At 49.5% G+C, this 18,019-nt stretch overlaps 1 protein-coding gene across 2 annotated transcripts; it reads right to left on the bottom strand.

Annotated features, from left to right (window-relative positions):
- Positions 1 to 5,613: 5,613 nt before the first annotated feature.
- On the bottom strand, positions 5,614 to 17,137 carry ROGDI (rogdi atypical leucine zipper). Of its 2 annotated transcripts, XR_010466295.1 has the most exons (12): positions 17,010 to 17,137; positions 15,669 to 15,740; positions 14,362 to 14,444; positions 13,531 to 13,585; positions 12,948 to 13,028; positions 10,472 to 10,567; positions 9,068 to 9,166; positions 8,490 to 8,603; positions 7,695 to 7,744; positions 7,025 to 7,151; positions 6,426 to 6,544; positions 5,614 to 5,851 (listed from the first exon to the last, which is right to left on the bottom strand). XR_010466295.1 is itself a non-coding variant. In XM_065030620.1 (11 exons), exons 1-11 carry the CDS (start codon positions 17,049 to 17,051, stop codon positions 6,503 to 6,505), a joined length of 861 nt encoding a protein of 286 aa, XP_064886692.1. In that variant the 5' UTR covers positions 17,052 to 17,137; the 3' UTR covers positions 5,614 to 6,502. The 2 variants fall into 2 exon arrangements, 1 of the variants encoding a protein (XP_064886692.1); XM_065030620.1 differs by having other exon boundaries at positions 5,614 to 6,544.
- Between the last annotated feature and the right edge of the window lie 882 nt (positions 17,138 to 18,019).

Here is an 18,019-nt window from a genome sequence, read left to right as displayed (position 1 = left end):
AATGCATTCTTACCTGTGACAGACCATGAGTTCTGCATAGAACTCATGCCCTGTGTACCAGGAGTTCTGGAAGTTCTCTTCATCCCAGACAGGACAAAGTTTCGCCCTAGATCTTACCCTAGGTAGACACAAAGCACCACATTTCAGCTGCAGCCCCCATGCTCTCTCCTTTGGGGTAAAACTGCCCTGTGGGGGATACAGCAAAGTTCCCTGCAGCAAGTCTAGCACAGGCCAAACTGATCTTGCTTCTGCCAGTGATTTCCCTATAGGGAAAGATGTCACCAGAGCAGCCAGGAAGAGGTGGAGGCAACTCTCCCTGTGCAGCCAAGGCTGACCAACGAGATCTTCCCTCCCATTGCCCAAATGAGGGGAGGGGAATGGATGTCTCCAGGGTACTGCAGCCCACCACGTTTTGGGAATGGTGTAACTGAGGGACCTGCAGTGGAGAGCAGGTGGTTAGGAGACCATGGCTGCCACAGTGAGCAGCCATCTGGGTGTAAACTGCAAGGACCAACAAATGAGGCATGTTCAGTGAGTTTCTGTGAAAAGTGCAGGGTACCTGATCTTGAAGCGTTCCTGTTGTTGCAGTTTAACCTGAGCTAGAAATTCAAAACCACAATAGCTGCTCGCTCACCTCCACCCCCAAATAGGGGAGAGAATGGGGAGGGGAGGGGAGAGGGAAGGGGAGGACTTGTGGTTTGAGATAAACACAGTTTAATAAAATATTAATAACAAAATAACTCACTTTCAGTTGAACCAGCACACCTCTCCCCCGTGGCTTCACCACAGCCCCTGGCTCAAGGAAAGGAACATTTGTCTGCGGGTCCTTGTGGAATGGTGCATCTCTCTCTTTTTCAGATCTCCCCAGACACAGGCAGGACCTAGAAGGCTGCCCAAGCTTTTGAGGAGTCAGCGCCACATCTACACACAGCCTCACCCACTGCACATCACTCCCTGCCTATTAACATGAGGACAGCGCAGGACCAGCCAGCGATCCTTTCACTTGACAGCAAAGAAATCTTACCATGGTGAAGTCTGAGCCTCTCCCAGCCCAAACATGCACCAAGAATCTTCATTGTTCACCAGCTTCTCTCTTAATGAAAAAATAGTAGCAATATCACCAAAATAGCACCCATGACAGTCCCCTACCCACTTTGCAGAGGGGCTTGTAAGGCCTTGTTAGCATTCCCTAGTCCTTTTGAACACTAATAATTTTATTTAGTCAGAGCTTAATCTGGAAAGAGGTGTGCTTTATTACAAATAGAAGGCAGTTGGGGATTTTCAAATGACAGAAGCAAGAAATCAATGCCTAATACTTTACCTAGTAAATACTCTGTTAAAGCATCCCACACCCAGACACTGCCTCTCACCAGCCGCCCCAAAAAGCTGCAGACACCCAAGCACTCCTGGCAGGCTTTGCAGTGGCCTTCCCTCTTGATCCAGCTCTCCGGCTACTTTAATGCTTGGCTTGCTGAAACTCCAGTAGCTCCCTCCTGTCTAAGCCGCAGATCGAGTGTGTGGCCCAGCATGGCCACATTCAGGCGGAGCACTGATGGATTCTTGTATTCTGCCAGTGTTTAGAGGAACAAAGCCAATGCACATCTCAGTCCCGCACCTCTCTCCTTCTGATGTCAGCTGATGGGTGTCCCTGGGAGTGGGTATACGGGGCTCTTCCCAGTTCCAGACCCCAGGGACCCATATGGGTCCTCCCCTGTATCCCAAGGCTGATCACAGAGCCCTGTTGTGATGCCTCCATCCACTGGACCGCTCTACAAGCAGCAAGCAGGGACAGTCTCCTGGAAATGAGCAACAAACCCAGGGTTCCCTCCCCAGTGCCCCACCCCAGGCATGAGAGCCAGGTCCTGAACACAGGGGAGACCAGAAGGAACAGCAGTTCTGCTGGAGCAAACAGCTTGAGACCTGGGCATCAGCTCTGCCAAGCGAGTCACCTTCAGAAGCAGGAGGCCATGCGTCAACCTCTGCAGCACCTCCACCCTCCTGCTGAGGATCTGGGAGATGGGACCAGACAGGCGTGAAACTACACTTCATGGTGACTCCATAGAGCAGAAACCTGACTGTCAAATCAGCTTGTCTGCTGCCATTTCAGATAACACAAGCACTGTCAAGCCTGGGGTGTGTGCAAGCAAAATCCTTGTCTCGGCACCCAGGTTTTTGATGAGGAGGCACAGACCCACCCCAGGCGTCAGGGAGGACGGTGCTCAGGCAGCACGGCTGCTGGCTCTTGGCTCTGCAGGAGATGGAGCCCCTGGGCTTCTCCTCATCAGCGCCAGCCCAGCACACGCTGCTGGGAGCATCACCCTGCTCGTGCTTCCATGGCACCAGAGCTGTTCCGACCCCATGCTGCCTTCCCGAGGACTGCGCCATCCGTCTCCAACTGCCTGGGATGCACATACAGAAAAATCACACCAAAAAACATTTTCAACACTGATAACTACAGCTATGACAGTTACCACCAGTTAAATATCTAGCCCTTGTCAACTGAAATCAAAGCTTCAGCTAAACTTGCGAGATCTGAGGGCTGCTCAGCTTGGCTCTAAACCCACATTTTCACCTCACACAACTCATCTATCTCTATCCTTGCTCCATTGGGATGTCTCATTCTAGCAAACTACTTTTGCTATGTGATTTTTTTGTTGTTGTTATTGTGCAAAAATGAAAAGCAGCTCTTGGTATTAGACGTTCCTGTCTGTGAGCAGCATTCCCTCAGGACTGCTGTACTGCTCAGTAATATGCGCAAGGTTCTTATAAGGAACAGATTTTTATAGCCTCAGTGAAGAGCACTGTGGTCTGAATTTCAAAATAAATTTTGCACCTTTTAATGCAAAACAGTATGGAACAGCAGTAAAGGCAGAAAACACTGTTGAGAAAGGGGAAAATAAACTGCAGCAGGTCCTGTAGCTGCTGCTCTCTGACCCTGCAAGAGAAGAGATGGGGGGACAAGGGCCAACCAGCTGGAGCAGGACCCCCAGCCTAGTCCCTCCAGCCTGGCCAGCTGTCTTACTCTGTTGATAATCTAGAATAAGCCCCTCTTTGGGACCTGCTTTTAGGACAGCTTCAAAAGCAGAGAGCCAGGGCTTGGAGAAGATCTCTGCCCACATTGCTCACCCCCAGTACAGTAGGGACCACATACATAGAAATAGTGTCGGCAGCACCGTGAGCACAGCTCAGCACATGTGCCAAACAGCTTCCGGGTGCTGGGCTTGACAGGCAGCTGCCCTCATCCCAGCAACTCTCACAGCCCTGTAGGAATGGCAGAATGCGGCCACTGTGTGGACATTCAGCAGGCAAGGGCAGCAACAATAGCAAAGATACAGGGGCCTGGGGGAAACACTCCCCGTGTGACCTCCCCTGGGTGCAAGGCCACTGTCGTAACAGTGCCATCCCCTTGCCTGATGCCAGCACAGTGCCAACCAGCCTGGGCTCAGACGGTGTTTGTGGGGTAGCCATGCCCAGTGTGATGTACAGCACTTCATGCAAAGTGTTGCGATGCCAGCGGGGAAGATGGGGAGCAGACAGACAAGAGGGTCTTCTCCACCTTAGTTCAGGCAACTCTAATTCCTTTTCAAAGGGCATGTAGAAGCTCAGAGTAGAGGCCCATGGACCAGTGACTTCTGTGGTTCCAGAACCAGCAGCATCCAGGTGGCAGCAACACAACTGCCAGACCCACCAAAAGCAGGCAGCTGGTGGACCTAAGCGGCAGACCTCTATTCCCAAAGACTTAATAGAAATTCCCTGGGAAAAAGGGCCAACAGGAAAGGTTTTGCTCAGGAGAACTACAGCTTCCCCAAAGGAAACAAAAAAAGAGAGGATAATGACCCAGTCCAGGAAAAGGCAGACAGTCTGATTATTTTATTCTGCTCCAGTCTCACAGCAGCACTCATCAGTGCACATACCAATCAAAAATCCTGGCAGTACTGCAGAGAGTCCAAAAATCACACACACTAGTCTCATTGGGCTGCAAAAGCAGAGCCCTTGGGGCCTTATTACTTTTCTTCTGCACTCAGAGGTTCAGTGGGGAAAAGAGATAAGACTGTTAAGTCTTTTCATTGGTGGACCCTTGTTTTACCTTTCAAATCCTGGGGTACCAGTGCAGGGTTCTGGGCCAGCCTCTCCTGTTCAATCCCACCTACCTTGCTGTTCCGCTGTTCTGTTCCAGTGACCTCGGCAGTGTCCTGCAGCAGCTACCGCTGCCACCCAGCAGTCCTCACAGCGCAGCCACTGCGCACCAGACAGGTATTCCATTTTGCATGCTCCTTGCCCTCCAGAACTGAAGATTATTTTCATCAGAAGAAAACAGCACACACTGGGTTGCATGTTATATCCCTTTCAGCAGGACGCTGAGTTGGAGAGAATGTGGCAACACTGATTGGACTGAACGCACTAGTGTGAATTAAAAAAGGAGCCTCCTCCACGCACAGGAAGGGTTAAAGAAGAGCACAGACAGCTCCAGAGAGGTTATTAACTATAAAAATACTCTAATCCGAGAAGCTGTTAATGGTGAGCAGTCCCACAGATGCGCAATCGCTTCACAAGCAGAGAATGGTCTGGAACAGAGCAAGGGTTGGTAAATGCATACCCAGGGTCATGACCACAGCCAGTCACAGGGCTAACTGACTGGAATCAGCAATGAGTCTGCTGTTGCATCAGCCCATCCAGGCCTCTCTACCTGCCACCTTTCATTACTAACAAACACATCCATTGGTCACAGCCTGATACTCATTTGTAGGCTCTGCTAGTGCCTCCAACCTGCAGCATTAGCATGCGTTAGACCAAGCACAGCACCAAGTGTCAAGTCCTCAGAGAAGGAGGCTGCAGCAGTAACAAGGCTGGCACTAACCCACTCCGGATCCCAGGGACCTCACCAAGAGACAGAGAGGTCACAGACAGGGGAGGCCACACATACCCAGAGCAGAGGTCTGTACAGAAAAAAAACAATAATAAAAAAATTAAAGCAACACACCTATCTCCAGTCTCCATCCTTGGAGCTGTTCAAAAGCCATCTGGACACGGCCTTGGGAGACCAGCTTTGGGTGGCCCTGCTTGAGCAGAGAAATTGGATGAGATGGACCACAAAAGTCCCCAACTGTTCTGTGATCTCTTCCTTTTGAGCATAGTGCTCTGGATAGCACTTGAAAAACACCACGATCCTTGTGTTTTCCAACCATGCTCTGAAGATCGGTTCCAATGACCCCGATGTTTTGTAGGGACTGCAGCCTTCACCCCAGCACACATGTAGGTTCCTGGGTAAGGTACTCCCATGACGAAAGGCACCAGAAACACAGGCTGGACACGGTGAGCTGGAGCCGAGCAGGAGACAAGTGATGATTCCTCATCCCTTGACAGCCAGCAACAGGAACCAACCCAACCCATCTTCTTCCAAACATGACTGCCAAGGGAAGCTTAAAGAGCTACTTGAGGGAATACTCAGGTGTCAGACAGCACTAGGCTGAGGCTACACAAACCAGGCCCAGCCTTCGAAGTGCTGACCAGCTCAGCCCTCAGAGACTACTACTGTCCTCCCAGTACAAACACTAATCCAGCATGTAAGACTAAGAACAGCCACGCACTTGTAAGAGAGCACATAAACCTTGATACTCTTTCATTCTCAGCACTGACAGCCTGCAGGAGCACGGCAGGTCTGAGGATCTTTATTTCAGTTATCAATGGCTAGAGGGATGAGTTACATATTGTAGCATCCATAGGTAGGCAGCAAATTGTAGTAACAACATGATACTCACTTTGGGTTTAATGACAGGATGTGAGACTGCACAGCTGTGCTCAAGGTACCGAGTCAGCTCCAAAAGCTGGCAGTGAAAACAAGATACTAAACCTGGAAAAAAACAATTGGCCCAACTAGGGCTTAGGAAAAATATATATAATCACATTGACACCAGGGGGAGAAAAAAAGTTCAACAGCAGCAAGCAAGAATATCCCCAGAGGGGAATCAATAACATGGACATAGACAGAACAGATAGGAGCTGGAGAAGCTCAGGGCCAGTCATAACCACAGCTGGACCAGATCACAACAACATATTTCACTACATGGAGCAACACGCCCTACACTTCTTGTGCTGTGTTAAATTAGTCTGTCTCCATCCTTCCCCAGCCATAGCCCAGCAGTTAGTTGCAGCACTGTGTTCAAATTCAGTTAGTGAGAGTAAGTCCACTGCTCCCATCCCTTGGAATGCACTAGTGTAATTCATGAGAGGCTCGGAAAGCGTCAGCCACATGACACACGTGAGAACAAAGCGAGATGGAAGCTCTTGCCAACCACCCAGCGTTGCTTGGTGCCCTGCTCATGCAGGAGTCCCAGACACGGCTGCTAAAGTTGTGTCTCTGGATAGGCTGACCCTACCCTACGGAGAGCCACATGGTAGTGAATCACAGCACTCCCCAGGCTGACCTGGACTCAGCTGGCATGTTGAAAACAAACAGGGAGACACTGGAAGTACTGTAAGAACTTGGATACTCCACAGAGAATTAATATGGCCTGTAGTTCCAGTAACTGGAGAAAACAGAGATCTGGAAAGCAAGAAGAAAAGCAGGTAAGTTCCTGTATCCCTTGGGCCATAGAAGAAAAAGCATACAATGTGTGTGAGAAGACTGAGCTTTACAATGTTATACACTCCAGCACTGCACTGCGGAAGAACAGATTTGCTGCTGTTGTCACTGAAGAGGCAGCCAGGTCTACTGGAATCTAGTTTGCCGAGATCTCCATGCTTCTTCTCCAGCACCCTGGCATTTCCTCACATCCAGCTCATGATTAAGAACACAAAAGAGTCAACCTGCTCCATTCCATCTAGTCACATATGCTACACTTATCCCAGAAGGCTGTCTCCTAGGCAGTGCCAGCCAGCAACCTGGCTCCAGAGCATTAACTCATCGCTTGTTTTCAGTTTATATGTAAGTTGTACAGAGTAACATCCCATCATATTTTTAGGAGGCCTGAGGTCCTCTCAAAATCCAACGTTAAAAACAAAGACCCTTCTCTAAGGCCATTACCTTGTCCTTCAGCTGCTGGCAAAGCTGCAGTGAAACTGTGAAGAAGACAAGGGCATCGTTTAACCATGGGACAACACATTCCACTTTATGGACGTGGCTGACTTCATATCGCTGGTTGCCAAACTCACTGGAGTGGGAGAAAAAAAATAACAGCTTCACACACAGCAGCACAGAACACAACACTCAACTGTCCTCCATTCTCACACAATAGATCATTATGATTTCTACTACACTTAAAACAGCACCTGGCAAAGTTATAGGGTGTAAACTCTCAGTCTACCTCTGACCAGATTTAGAGTTAAGCTAAAATCTGAAAGGGTTAAGGTAGAAATGTTACCACTTTCCAGAGAGACACGAGGGCAGAAAATGCAGGTGACAATGCCGTCACCTGGTGTTAATTTTGGTTGACAGCTCTCATCTCTACACAAACTCATGGCACTGTTTGGGTGGGCCATATCCTGAAAAGCCGCATCTCTGGGCCTTTATGACCAAGTCATTAAAGAAACACTATTATAGGCACCTGTGCATACACAGGCACAGCCACAGCAAGTGACTCAGACCAGCTCCTCCACTTAACAGATGTTATAATCAAAACTGTGTAGTCATTAGGATCTCATCCTCAGCGTGCTCCTACACCTGTCACGCAGCTCTTGTAGTGAACTGTACTTACAACATGGCTCCAGGGTTGTGTAGAATGGACCCTCCAGCAGGCTTGAAGTTCTAAAGGAGAAAGAAAAGGTTATCAGGATTTTGATGCAGTAAAGAAACTACCTAGGAGGACAACATTTCAGGTTTGCACTTTCAGTAGCCTGACATCCAGAAATGCCTATACAGTATCTGCCTGAATACCTCCTTCATATAGAAACTATGTAATTTAATCTCTTCCTGCTCCTTCATGAAAAGAAATCCACAGTGTCCCAGTCCAACTTAGCTCCAAATTTTAGCACCACAAAAATAAGATGAGAAGATGCAGAAGAAAAATAAAAGATAGATTTTAGGAAAAATACCCTTATGGAAGGACTGCATTTCATAAAGCGTAAGAGCTTAATTCTCTTTTTACAGGACATTAAGCTGACCCAAATGAAACAAGTGAAGTAGAAAAGTATCCATCGAAACTCCACTCAGAAACCCCAAGATGCTACTTGGATGTAAACTGGATTGAGACAATTATACCCTTCCAAAATTATCCAACTATATTGTAAGATAAAGCAGTACTTGGGCAAAAAGAGTCACTGGCTTTCTCCAGAACATTGGTATCTTCTTCTAAGTGGTCATGCCGCAAACTAGATTTAGAGCCAGTGTTCTGTCTGCAGCAGGTCTAAACACAGACACTTAACACCAGTTACAGTAATTTCTGCATTATCTTATGTACGTAACATTGCACCATGTAGCAGTGTGATCTCCTCCTCACAGTGGGACGTAGGAAGAGGTAAGTAAACAAGGCTCAAGAAATAGTAGGCATCACCTTGGTTGTGCTGGGCTGCAGCACATGGAGTTGATAGACAGTCAGGCACAGCTTATTCAGGTTAATATAGAAATTCACGAGGACGTCTGGAGGCAGAGCAGGGGTGAACATTTTCTGTTGAGAAAATCAGTAGTTTCTTTGTCAGTGAAAGGAACATTATTTCTTAAAGTTGGGAAATCACTACATTTTTCTAAGCCATACTCCAGTTACCCCATAGTGAGAGGGACATCAGGAAAGAAAAAAAAAGACTGAGCAGCTTGCAGGCAATAGCTCTTCCTCTTGCTGCACTTGATCAAATGCTGTTGACAGGATGGTGACAAAAGAGGATGGAGCAGTGTTCAAAGGTACAAATCATCCCTGGCCAAGATTCCTGGGCAGAGAGCAGAACTCATTCCAGATCCCCAGTCATCTTCTTTCCCATAGGAAAATACAGAACAGCCAAAAATGCGCCAGGTTTGCACCTACTTCAGCTCTATTTCTGCCACAGGGGACACTTCAGAAATTCACTTCCACCAGGATGCCACACAAATGTTGCATCCTGCCAGACTGTGCGGAGATCGAGACCACCACATACTTACTGTGAGGCCACTGGAGGCAATCTCTGGTAGAGTCAGAGTGGCTGGAGTGGTAAGCCGATTTCGGGCTCTTGAGAGCTGTAACATCACAGCGTCCATAAGCTACAAGATAATGTACAGTCCACTGCTGAGTGGAGATCCCTGAACAGCTCCGGAGAGCGTGCTGTAGAATCCTACAGCCTTTTGCAAGTGTTAAAACAATAACCACCAGCACCACCAACACCCCCACCCTTCCAGAAACTCAGGGACTTATTGAGAAGGGGTGGCTCCCACATAAATGCAGTTTAACTGTTACCACCATCATAGACAGCTGTGAGACAGACCAGGAGTGGTTAATACCAGGGACTGAAGAGAGAGCAGCTATTCATTAGAAGAATAAGAGGAGAACATAAGAGTAATTACTGATGCCACAGAAGCATTGACAAACTCATCAACAGATCTTCTGAAGAGCTGGCACTAAGGAAAAACAACCAGCTGTGTTCTAGTTCTCCCCATTCCCACATCAAGGCTACAACAACTGCTGAATGGGCTCCCCTGTTCATAACCATCTATGAGTTAGAGCACTAGAGAAAAGAACCAGCACGTTGCGAACCCAATCCTGCCAGAAACTACAGTTCAAAGGCTCTATTCAGGCAGACTTCCTTTTCCAGAAAAAAATGTGGGAAGCAACACATCTGTTACAGAGATCATGACTGCAAAGATTAAGGCGTTTTATATTATGATTCATTTTTCCCCCTTACTTCCACCCAAAAAGTAAAAGAAAATAGTTTTATTACCTAGCTTCTTCCTAATAGCAGCCCTTGCCCATGTGGAGACTAAAAAGATTTAGCTTTCTCATGTTTGATATTGTGATGGATTCTAATGAGTAAGCTGAGATTCTGGTAGCTTCAGAGAGCATTTCCAAGCAGAGGGCTGGGCTTTATTGCCATGCAGCAGCTGCTCTGTATCAGACTGCATCAACTACTACTAGCAAGTGAGAAGCCCCTTCAAAATTGTCAGTAAATAACAAGTACTAACTGTAATATTTTGTTTGCTGATGACTGCCTCATTTCTTCTCTCCCCAAAAGCACTGACTGACCAGGAACAGCACAAGCTGTGTAACCACATCATCCAAATGAGATCAAGGGAGATGCTCTCAGAATATCGCTGCTGTGCAGCAGGGCACTAACTGCTCAGATTACTGTTCACCAGACTGTACAACCCTGCTACTGATGCTAAACTGGTATAGATTCATATAAAATACAAAGTCACGCAGATACGCTTGACACAGGTACATATGGGTACAGCTAGGGAATCCATTTCCAGTAAGAGTCTCAAACAGTAATGTGCATTGACTGCGTTTAAAACAAGAAATGGAGGGAAGAAAAGTGCACGTTCCTACCCAGGTAGAGAGGGCTTTCTCCTCACCTTGAGAACCTCCGAGCCTGTCTTGAACTGGTAGTTCACATCTCTGTTCATAAGCAGGTAAATGGCTTGGTTAACATGGTTTCTAGCATCCTGGATCTGTAAAGGTACAAACGCAGCCCTATTAAAGAAACACTCTCTATAATACACACAAGAAGGTAGAGGTTTCCCTGACTATTTCGTTTGCCCTAAGAAAATAGTGATTTCTCAAATGCTAAGGCCATTTCTCTCTGAGTACCAGACGCTCACTAACACAAATCTACCATTGCTGCCCACACGCATGATTAAGTTCTTCACCCAAGGACTGGAGATGCAAAAACAGTCTGATAGCTACATCCTGGATTGTCAATAAAAATATTGCTGCTGCCGTGAAGAAACAGTGCCATGAGGCACTCATCCCAGGAGGACTCTGTGACTGTTCAGGTAGGAATCCTCACTGTTGATGGGATACGGCAATTACACCTAGCAAGAATGATTTATTCCTTAGGAACCATCAGAGCCAAAACTAATGACGTAAATTACATCAATAGCAGCAAACATTGATTTCCAATAGAGCATCTCTGGCAGTATTCCAGAGTCATTCTGAACTATAATTGTTGGGGTTGAAAGTTCTCTCCAGCAACAAGAAGCTGCAACTGTGCTGCTTGTATGGAACTTGACCAGTTAGCTCGAGTCCCTCTCAAGCAAGACCGCTTGCAGCAGGGAGAAAATTATCAAAGCAAGGTTGATAAGGGTAGGCCAGCGCTTTCATGGGAGCAAGGACAAACCAGAGGAAGAAGAAAGTGGCTCTAGGAGAGACTGATTTGTGCTCAGTTCCAGGGGGGGCAGCAGGAAATTTGATTAAAAAGCAAAGGAGTAAATCCAAGGGTGTAAAAAATTGAAAAGGTAAGGAGGGAAGCCTGTTTGAGAGGTGGCTGCTGGGAGATGGTAACACAGCTTGGGATATTTGTAGTGTGATGCACCTAAACTGCTCCCCAGGAACCCTAGATCCCAGCTCAGCCTTGTAGAGGCCCTCCTGGCATAGATCTGCACGCTGGTTCCTTCTTGTGTGGAGCACAGGGATCACAGAACAGCCCTACTTCTTAGGAAGTACAAGGCACAGGAGGCTACAGAAAAGAGATTATAAAGTCCACTGTCAGACTGCAGAGAGAGTCTGCAGGTACTTAGGTTATGGCATCTCCAAGCATCACCACCTCCAGCCTTTACATCTCCCAGATGCTTTTGAACAAGCCAAGTGGTTCCTGGCAGCATTACCCAACCCAGCAATGTCAGTCCTGCTATTATAAGGACTTTCTTCATTCCTATTCCCCCTTGATTTTGCTCTGTTTTCTAATAAAGTTCCTCAAAACTTGTGTGACCTGACCTGTGTCTCTCAGAAATGTGCCTATACCACAATTTCTTACTGATGACTTGATTTGGTACAGAGAAACAGAACTCCAACTGGCACCACTTAGGGAAGAAACTCACAATACTTCAAGTTGGTCATTTTTAATTTAGACAGGACAAAGATCTCCACATAATCACTGTAAATGCTTCTGCACAGAGTCCTTTAGGCACTCACACTCCACAACTGAACATTAGAACACAAAATTCTTCCAAGTAAATAAAGGAAGGCGTTTTCCATTAAAACTGGTATAGAAACCTATGAACAAGGCAGCAGTACAAAAACCCCACAAAACAGGATGCACTGCTGTGTGTTTTCACAAAAACTTCCTTGCCTTTATGCAAGGTATAAATAAACTCAGTCACGTTTGGCATTAACATCTCAAAAACACAATTTTCTAGATTTCTACGAAGTTACTACCAGGCAGAGCCCTCACTCTGCTGCCAAAGCAGCTGTTGGAAACTGCACTCAAGACAAAATGCACGGATTACCTAGAAGAATCTGAGCCATGGCATAGCAACGCACATGGAATACATCTTTCTCCAACGTACTCAGCTATGACAAAGTAACCACGGGAAACTATGTTTGCAAAATCAGGCACTAGATTGGGTCCTGAAATCAGGTATTTCACAGCAAAACGGTGGGCAAGATTCACTGGTCTGGATAGCCACATCCCTTTAACTCCTCACCGGAGGGAACTCAGCTATGCTACAAGAGCACAATGCAGTGAGATTTGTTCTCAGCATAAAGAAATGCTTCTGTAACAGAATGAGATGAAGCTACTCAAAGCCCCTGAAGCTGCTCTTTGCCCTGCTAGCCTGGGTTTTACGAGCAGACACAAGGCCAGTGCTGCACAGGCACCCTGGGCACTCCTTTTAAAGGATTATGGCTGTTAAGCAGACAGCCTTCAGCTTGCTGGTGTTTTAGGAACAAGCACGTAACTGAATTTAATTGCATCTGTTTCCTCCCTTTGCTTTTACCACTGGACCTAGCGTGGGACAAACATAACCTCCTCTCTTGGAGAACAAGGGGCTACAGCTACTGCCCGAAGCACACAGATGCTACAGAGGGGTAAGCATCTAAAGTTACCAGTACCTGCTGCAATTTCCATTGCTTGTCTTCCCGAAATGCAAAGTGCAGGAGCTGATTATTTCTGGGCATTTTCAGATTAATGTCCTGAAGAATGAAACAAACACGTAAGAGCAAGCAACTCCCATGCGCAGAGCACAGAGACTGCCAGTGCCACCCCATTCTGCCTCCCAGAACACCCTGGCAACCCGCCCTCAGCAGTCCTGGCACAACCAGAACGTCAGCCTCCTATGGGAAGATGTTAATACAAAGGACGCGCGACCTCATCTCAGAGGACCCCCAAGGAAATTCAATATTACACAACAAAGGTGGCAAAAGGAAGGAATCCCCTTGAAAAATCAACTCCACCGCTCACCACAGAGTGAGTGAGTGTGTGTGTAGGGGGTTAGATGCTGGATCCTGACAAATTTCAACTGTTGCTGAAAAGTTAAGGTTTTAAGGCCTATTAGGGAAGACTGGCAAAGAATAACTATTGATCACTGGTAAAGCGTAATAAGGATGGCTTCTCCCCTGAGGTCGTCAAAGTGCAATACAGATGACTCCCAGCCCTTGACGGTTGTACAAAGCAGGAAGCACAGCAAGTACTCACAGCTTGACACAGAGCATCTCCCTGCAGCGTCAACACACCCTTCACCTGGTCCGTGCTGGAATGAGAAGGAGGGTCAGGGTGACACAAGTCACAGGAGGCAAGAGGCACCTACTGCAACTGCCAGCCTGACGCTGCTCCTCCCCAAACCCCAAAGCTGCCAAGTTCCTGTCCTTGAGGGGTCAGCTGGGGGATGCAGGTGAACCCTACACACACTTCAAGTCCCCAGCTCTTGGCCTGTGGCAGCTGCTGTCATATTCTTTTTGAGCCACCTCCCCCTAACTGCCCTGCCAAAACCAGTTCATTTCTGATCTCATCCTTAGGTTATGTGTTACCTACCAACAATTTGGTTGCTGTTACAAACAGCTCTCTAGCAGGCACAAACATCAGATGTTAGATGAATTACTGACATTGGAGTGCTACCTGGTTAATATGGGAGTTGAAAGCTGCAAATCCCACTACCCCTAAGGAAAAAAACCCCACACCCCAAACCCTTCAAAAGGTCCTGAAAGATGGCTCACATCTACAATGAACAGTGGGGGAAGACTGAAACACACTGATGCAACACACCAGCCTGCAGTCAGGAATCAAGGACTTTATTATAGTTGTCAGTAGGAAATGGCACAAGCGTGGCTAAGGCAGCCCCTGGAATATGGCTGCAGGCTGTTGTGTTAACCTGCTGTGAGAGTTTGTCCATTTGTTTTCCCAAAAGTGGAATCTCCTATTAAAAAAACTCATGTGACTCCAGGGGTGCTGTGGAGGCCTTTGCCACAGACACTGAGGGAGCAGCGAGCAGCCCTTGGCACAGACACAAGCATCGCCACGAACACTCACCCCGACGTGCCGAGAGCAAAGTTCTCCTGCTTGATGGCTCCTCCCGAGCCGCTGGCGGGCAGAGCGAACCGGTGAGCGGCCTCCTGCGCAAGAGAGGACACGGTGAGCGCTGCAGCGTCCACCGGGGCCCAGCCCACCACAATCCAGGAACAAAGACAAGGCAAGAGCAGAAATGCAGATGCTGGAGCGGTTGCCTTTGTGCAAGCCTCCTGCAACCCACCTAGTGGAGCACAGGGATTCTCCCTCATCCTCCTGCAGGACGCACAGCCCAGGAGAAGGCTCAACGCCTGCAGCTGATGGCAGAAGGCACTGGAAATCCCACGCTCCAGCTCCGCACCCCGGAGCGGGCGAGGCGGGCGCTGCCCGAGGGTGACCACGCTGCAGCAGGAGCGGCAGCCCCAGCTGCACAGCGCAAGCACCGCCGGTCCCTTCCCTGCGTGGGAAGTCTGGAGTGAAAACCAGCCCCCCTGACCGGTTATACTGGTTGGTAACTGTCCTTTAATCACGTGTCACCCTTAAAACTACAACAAATTCTTCAAAACAGATACTGTACATACAGATACTGCAGCTTATTGTCACCTGTGCTGAGTCACGTCCTGGGTCAGTCACTCCCACGTTCTTGCCCCTGCTCTTGCACCACTCACTAACCCCCTCCAAAACCTCAGAGCGTCAAGGGGCCGGGCCTGTGGAAAACTAATGGGTCAGGGGAGCGGGGGCTCTCCTGCTCACAACCCCCTCTGGCCAGTTCACCACCCGGCTGCCCAGGAACAGCTGAACCCGGCCGCTCACGCTCAGGCTGGTGAAAGTGTTGCAGAGCCAGTTCAGGAGAACCCTTCACGCCCCTAAATGGGCAGTTACCAGCGGAGAGGTGGGTATATCAAGGGAAAGATGGTTTTGCATGAGGAGGGTGCATGCTACTCGTTACTGCACAAGTAGGAGCTTGTCAACTAAAGGCCATTGTGCTCGTCCCTACTGTAACAGAGTTCCAGGCGGATCCAGATTCTCTGCTCCAGAAAATATTAATGTCTCAGGCAAATGCCTGGCAGACAGGTCTGCCTTTTCCATGCTGCCCTCTCAGCAAAGAGGGTCAAGAACAGAGCAGTCCAGGGGAAATCAGCTTTATTGTGAGTCCTCAAGATCAGAGGGCAGGCAAACCCTTGGAACAGCGCTGGAAGTGCATAATGGACCTTTCCGTGCATCCTCCATCACAATTTCTTTCCTCCAGGGAAAATCTACCACCATTCCTCACAAGAGAGAACAAACAAACCCGCAACACAAAAAAAACAGATGAAGCAAATTAACCTCACCTTCAAAATATCCTGCAGCTGTTTCAAAACCGCATGGACCTCTTCTTGTAAAAGCCATTTAAATTCTTCTTCCTGCATTGTGGAAAGATAGCAGCAGAATCATTAGACATCAAACACTGGAATAAACACTAGATAATATTCCTGTTCACCATGAGAAACACAAAATAACTACTCATCTTCTGCAGGAGTTATCTGAACAATGAGCAGGACAAGGACGGTTTTGTTTTAATAACCGTTCACCCCAGGCACGTACAAACAACAAACCCAGGCGAGATTCTCCATTATTCTTCAAGCCTGTTTTGGGTTCCTGGGCACCATGCTGACATATTGCATGCCCTGATCTACCACTCTCTGTAACACTCGCTCTTCTCCAGGTTCCCAAAGGAAGAAAAATCACGCAGGCAGACACCTCCAGTGCCTTCCCCATCCCATTGCTGTCACACAGATGTTTCTACTTCAAATCATCATTAGTGTCTTTCATCCCTCTAGAGACAGGAGTCCATCTTCCCCCCTGGTATGAATTTTATACTAAGTTCATTCACCAAGTCTGTGCACTACTCATCTGTGTGTTTGTGGAACACTACCCCTATTATTCCGAATCACATCAACTATAGAAAAGCCTGGTTTTCACATGCAGCTTTGCAGCTGTCCCGGGTGCATCCCTAAATTCCCTCCCCAGACAGGCGCCTCCGCCGCTCCTCGCAGCCGCGTCCCCGGAGCTGCGTGACACCGCAGCCGCTCTGTGGCTCCCCGGCCTTCCAGCGCAGCGAGGCCGCTGTGACACACCCGCCAGCCACGGGCTGTCTGGGATGACACCGAGCGGTGTGTCGGACTGTGAAACAACGCAGGTCACACGACCTGTGTCACTGTTCACCGTAGGCAGGGCTGCTCCCGGTACCGACCTGTCCCCAGGCACACCCAAACCGGGGCAAGGAGCGGTGCCACCGCAACCCCCGCTCGGGGGCCGCACACCAAAGCGCAGACACCGCAGCAGCTGGAGGGGAGTCTGGAGGAGGCCAGGGCCTGCCGGGCGGCCGCGGGCCTGAGGGCAGCACGGCAGCGGAGCCCGGGGCCGGGCATCCAGGCACGGCCCTGCAGACCCGCCGGAGCAGCTGCCCCCGCAGCCGTGAGCGGGCGGCCCCCACCGAGCGCCTCAGCCCCGCACGGAGAGCCGGGGGCAGGGAACGGCCCCACCGCTGCCCGCGGCCAGCCGTGGGGGGCTGCTCTCCAGCCGGAGCTGGGCTGCGGGGGTCCCAGCAGGGCCGCCACCCCCGGGCCAGACCGCTGCCGCTCGCTGGTTGCCACGGCAACCGCGAACCCTCCGCGCCCCTCCCGACTCACCAGCACCGCCCGCTCCGCCGCGCTCGCCATGGCCGCCGCCATCCCGCCACCGGCCCCGCCCCCTCACGGCGCCCTCGGCCTCCCCAATTGGCTACCGGCACCGCCCTCAGCCCGCCCACACCGGCAAGGCTTCTGCCCGGCAACGCGGCCGAGACAGCGTCTGATTGGCCAGCGCCTCGCAGTGGAGGCGTGGCGAGGGCGGTGCTGAGTGTGACGTCAGGCGAGAGGGTGGTGCTGGCAGGGGACAGCAGGGACACCAGGGTGTCATCGGTGAGAGCGGGGCCGGGGGTCTCGGCCGCTTTCCAAGCGAGATCAAGCGCTGCCCAGCGCCACTCACACACCCCGCAGCTCAGCGCCCCTGCCAGCAGCACCGGCGCGCGGCTGCAGCGCGGATGCCGCGGTTGTCATGGCAACGGGATGGTTTCTATCCGCACTGCTCACCCGTAGCTGACCGCAACCCCGTTAATGTGAAAGTGCGCTACATGTAAGACTCATAAGCGCTTAGAAGTTCCATCCGTTTTTCTCAAAATTTTGAAACTGAAATGAATTTCTACTGGGATTGAAGCCACTTGGTGCGTTCTGCTTCACAGGACTGTGCTGCGGGTGCGAGGCAGCCAAGAGAACGGCATCATCTTCACAACCACACCAGCAAGAGGGAATGCAACATTCACCCACAGAGCCGGGAAAGTCGCTGATGGAGACAGTTTCTGCTGTGAGCACAACTCCGACTCGCTGGCCTTGCTCCATCACTTTCTGCATTGCTTTTAATCACAGTGCTAAAACTGAGCTTTTCCTTAGTTTAGCACCTGTACTTCATTTTAACTAAAGCACACCATTAATCACTACTAGCCCCTTATGCCGCAGTACATAAACATCTACTGCTATTTGACAGCATCACCTCCTGGATGATGGAAAAGCAATGCTCTGGAGCTTGCAAACGCTCCAGCTAAGCGATCTCATCTTGGAAAATCCCACTTACTGCTTAGTGCTCCAACAATCCCAAATGCTCG

Source organism: Columba livia, chromosome 15 (genome assembly GCF_036013475.1).
Source record: "Columba livia isolate bColLiv1 breed racing homer chromosome 15, bColLiv1.pat.W.v2, whole genome shotgun sequence".
NCBI lineage: Eukaryota > Metazoa > Chordata > Aves > Columbiformes > Columbidae > Columba > Columba livia.
This window is presented reverse-complemented; position numbering and strand designations above follow the sequence as displayed.

Bases quoted from the DNA above. Each gene is read 5' to 3' on its own strand.
- ROGDI (XM_065030620.1), bottom strand. From the start codon at position 17,051: ATGGCGGCGGCCATGGCGAGCGCGGCGGAGCGGGCGGTGCTG. The intron at 10,568-12,947 runs GTACTGGTAACT...GTACCTTTACAG, and splicing joins AGCAATGGAAATTGCAGCAG to ATCCAGGATGCTAGAAACCA. The intron at 8,604-9,067 runs GTAAGTATGTGG...TTTTCTCAACAG, and splicing joins TTGCCTCCAGTGGCCTCACA to AAAATGTTCACCCCTGCTCT.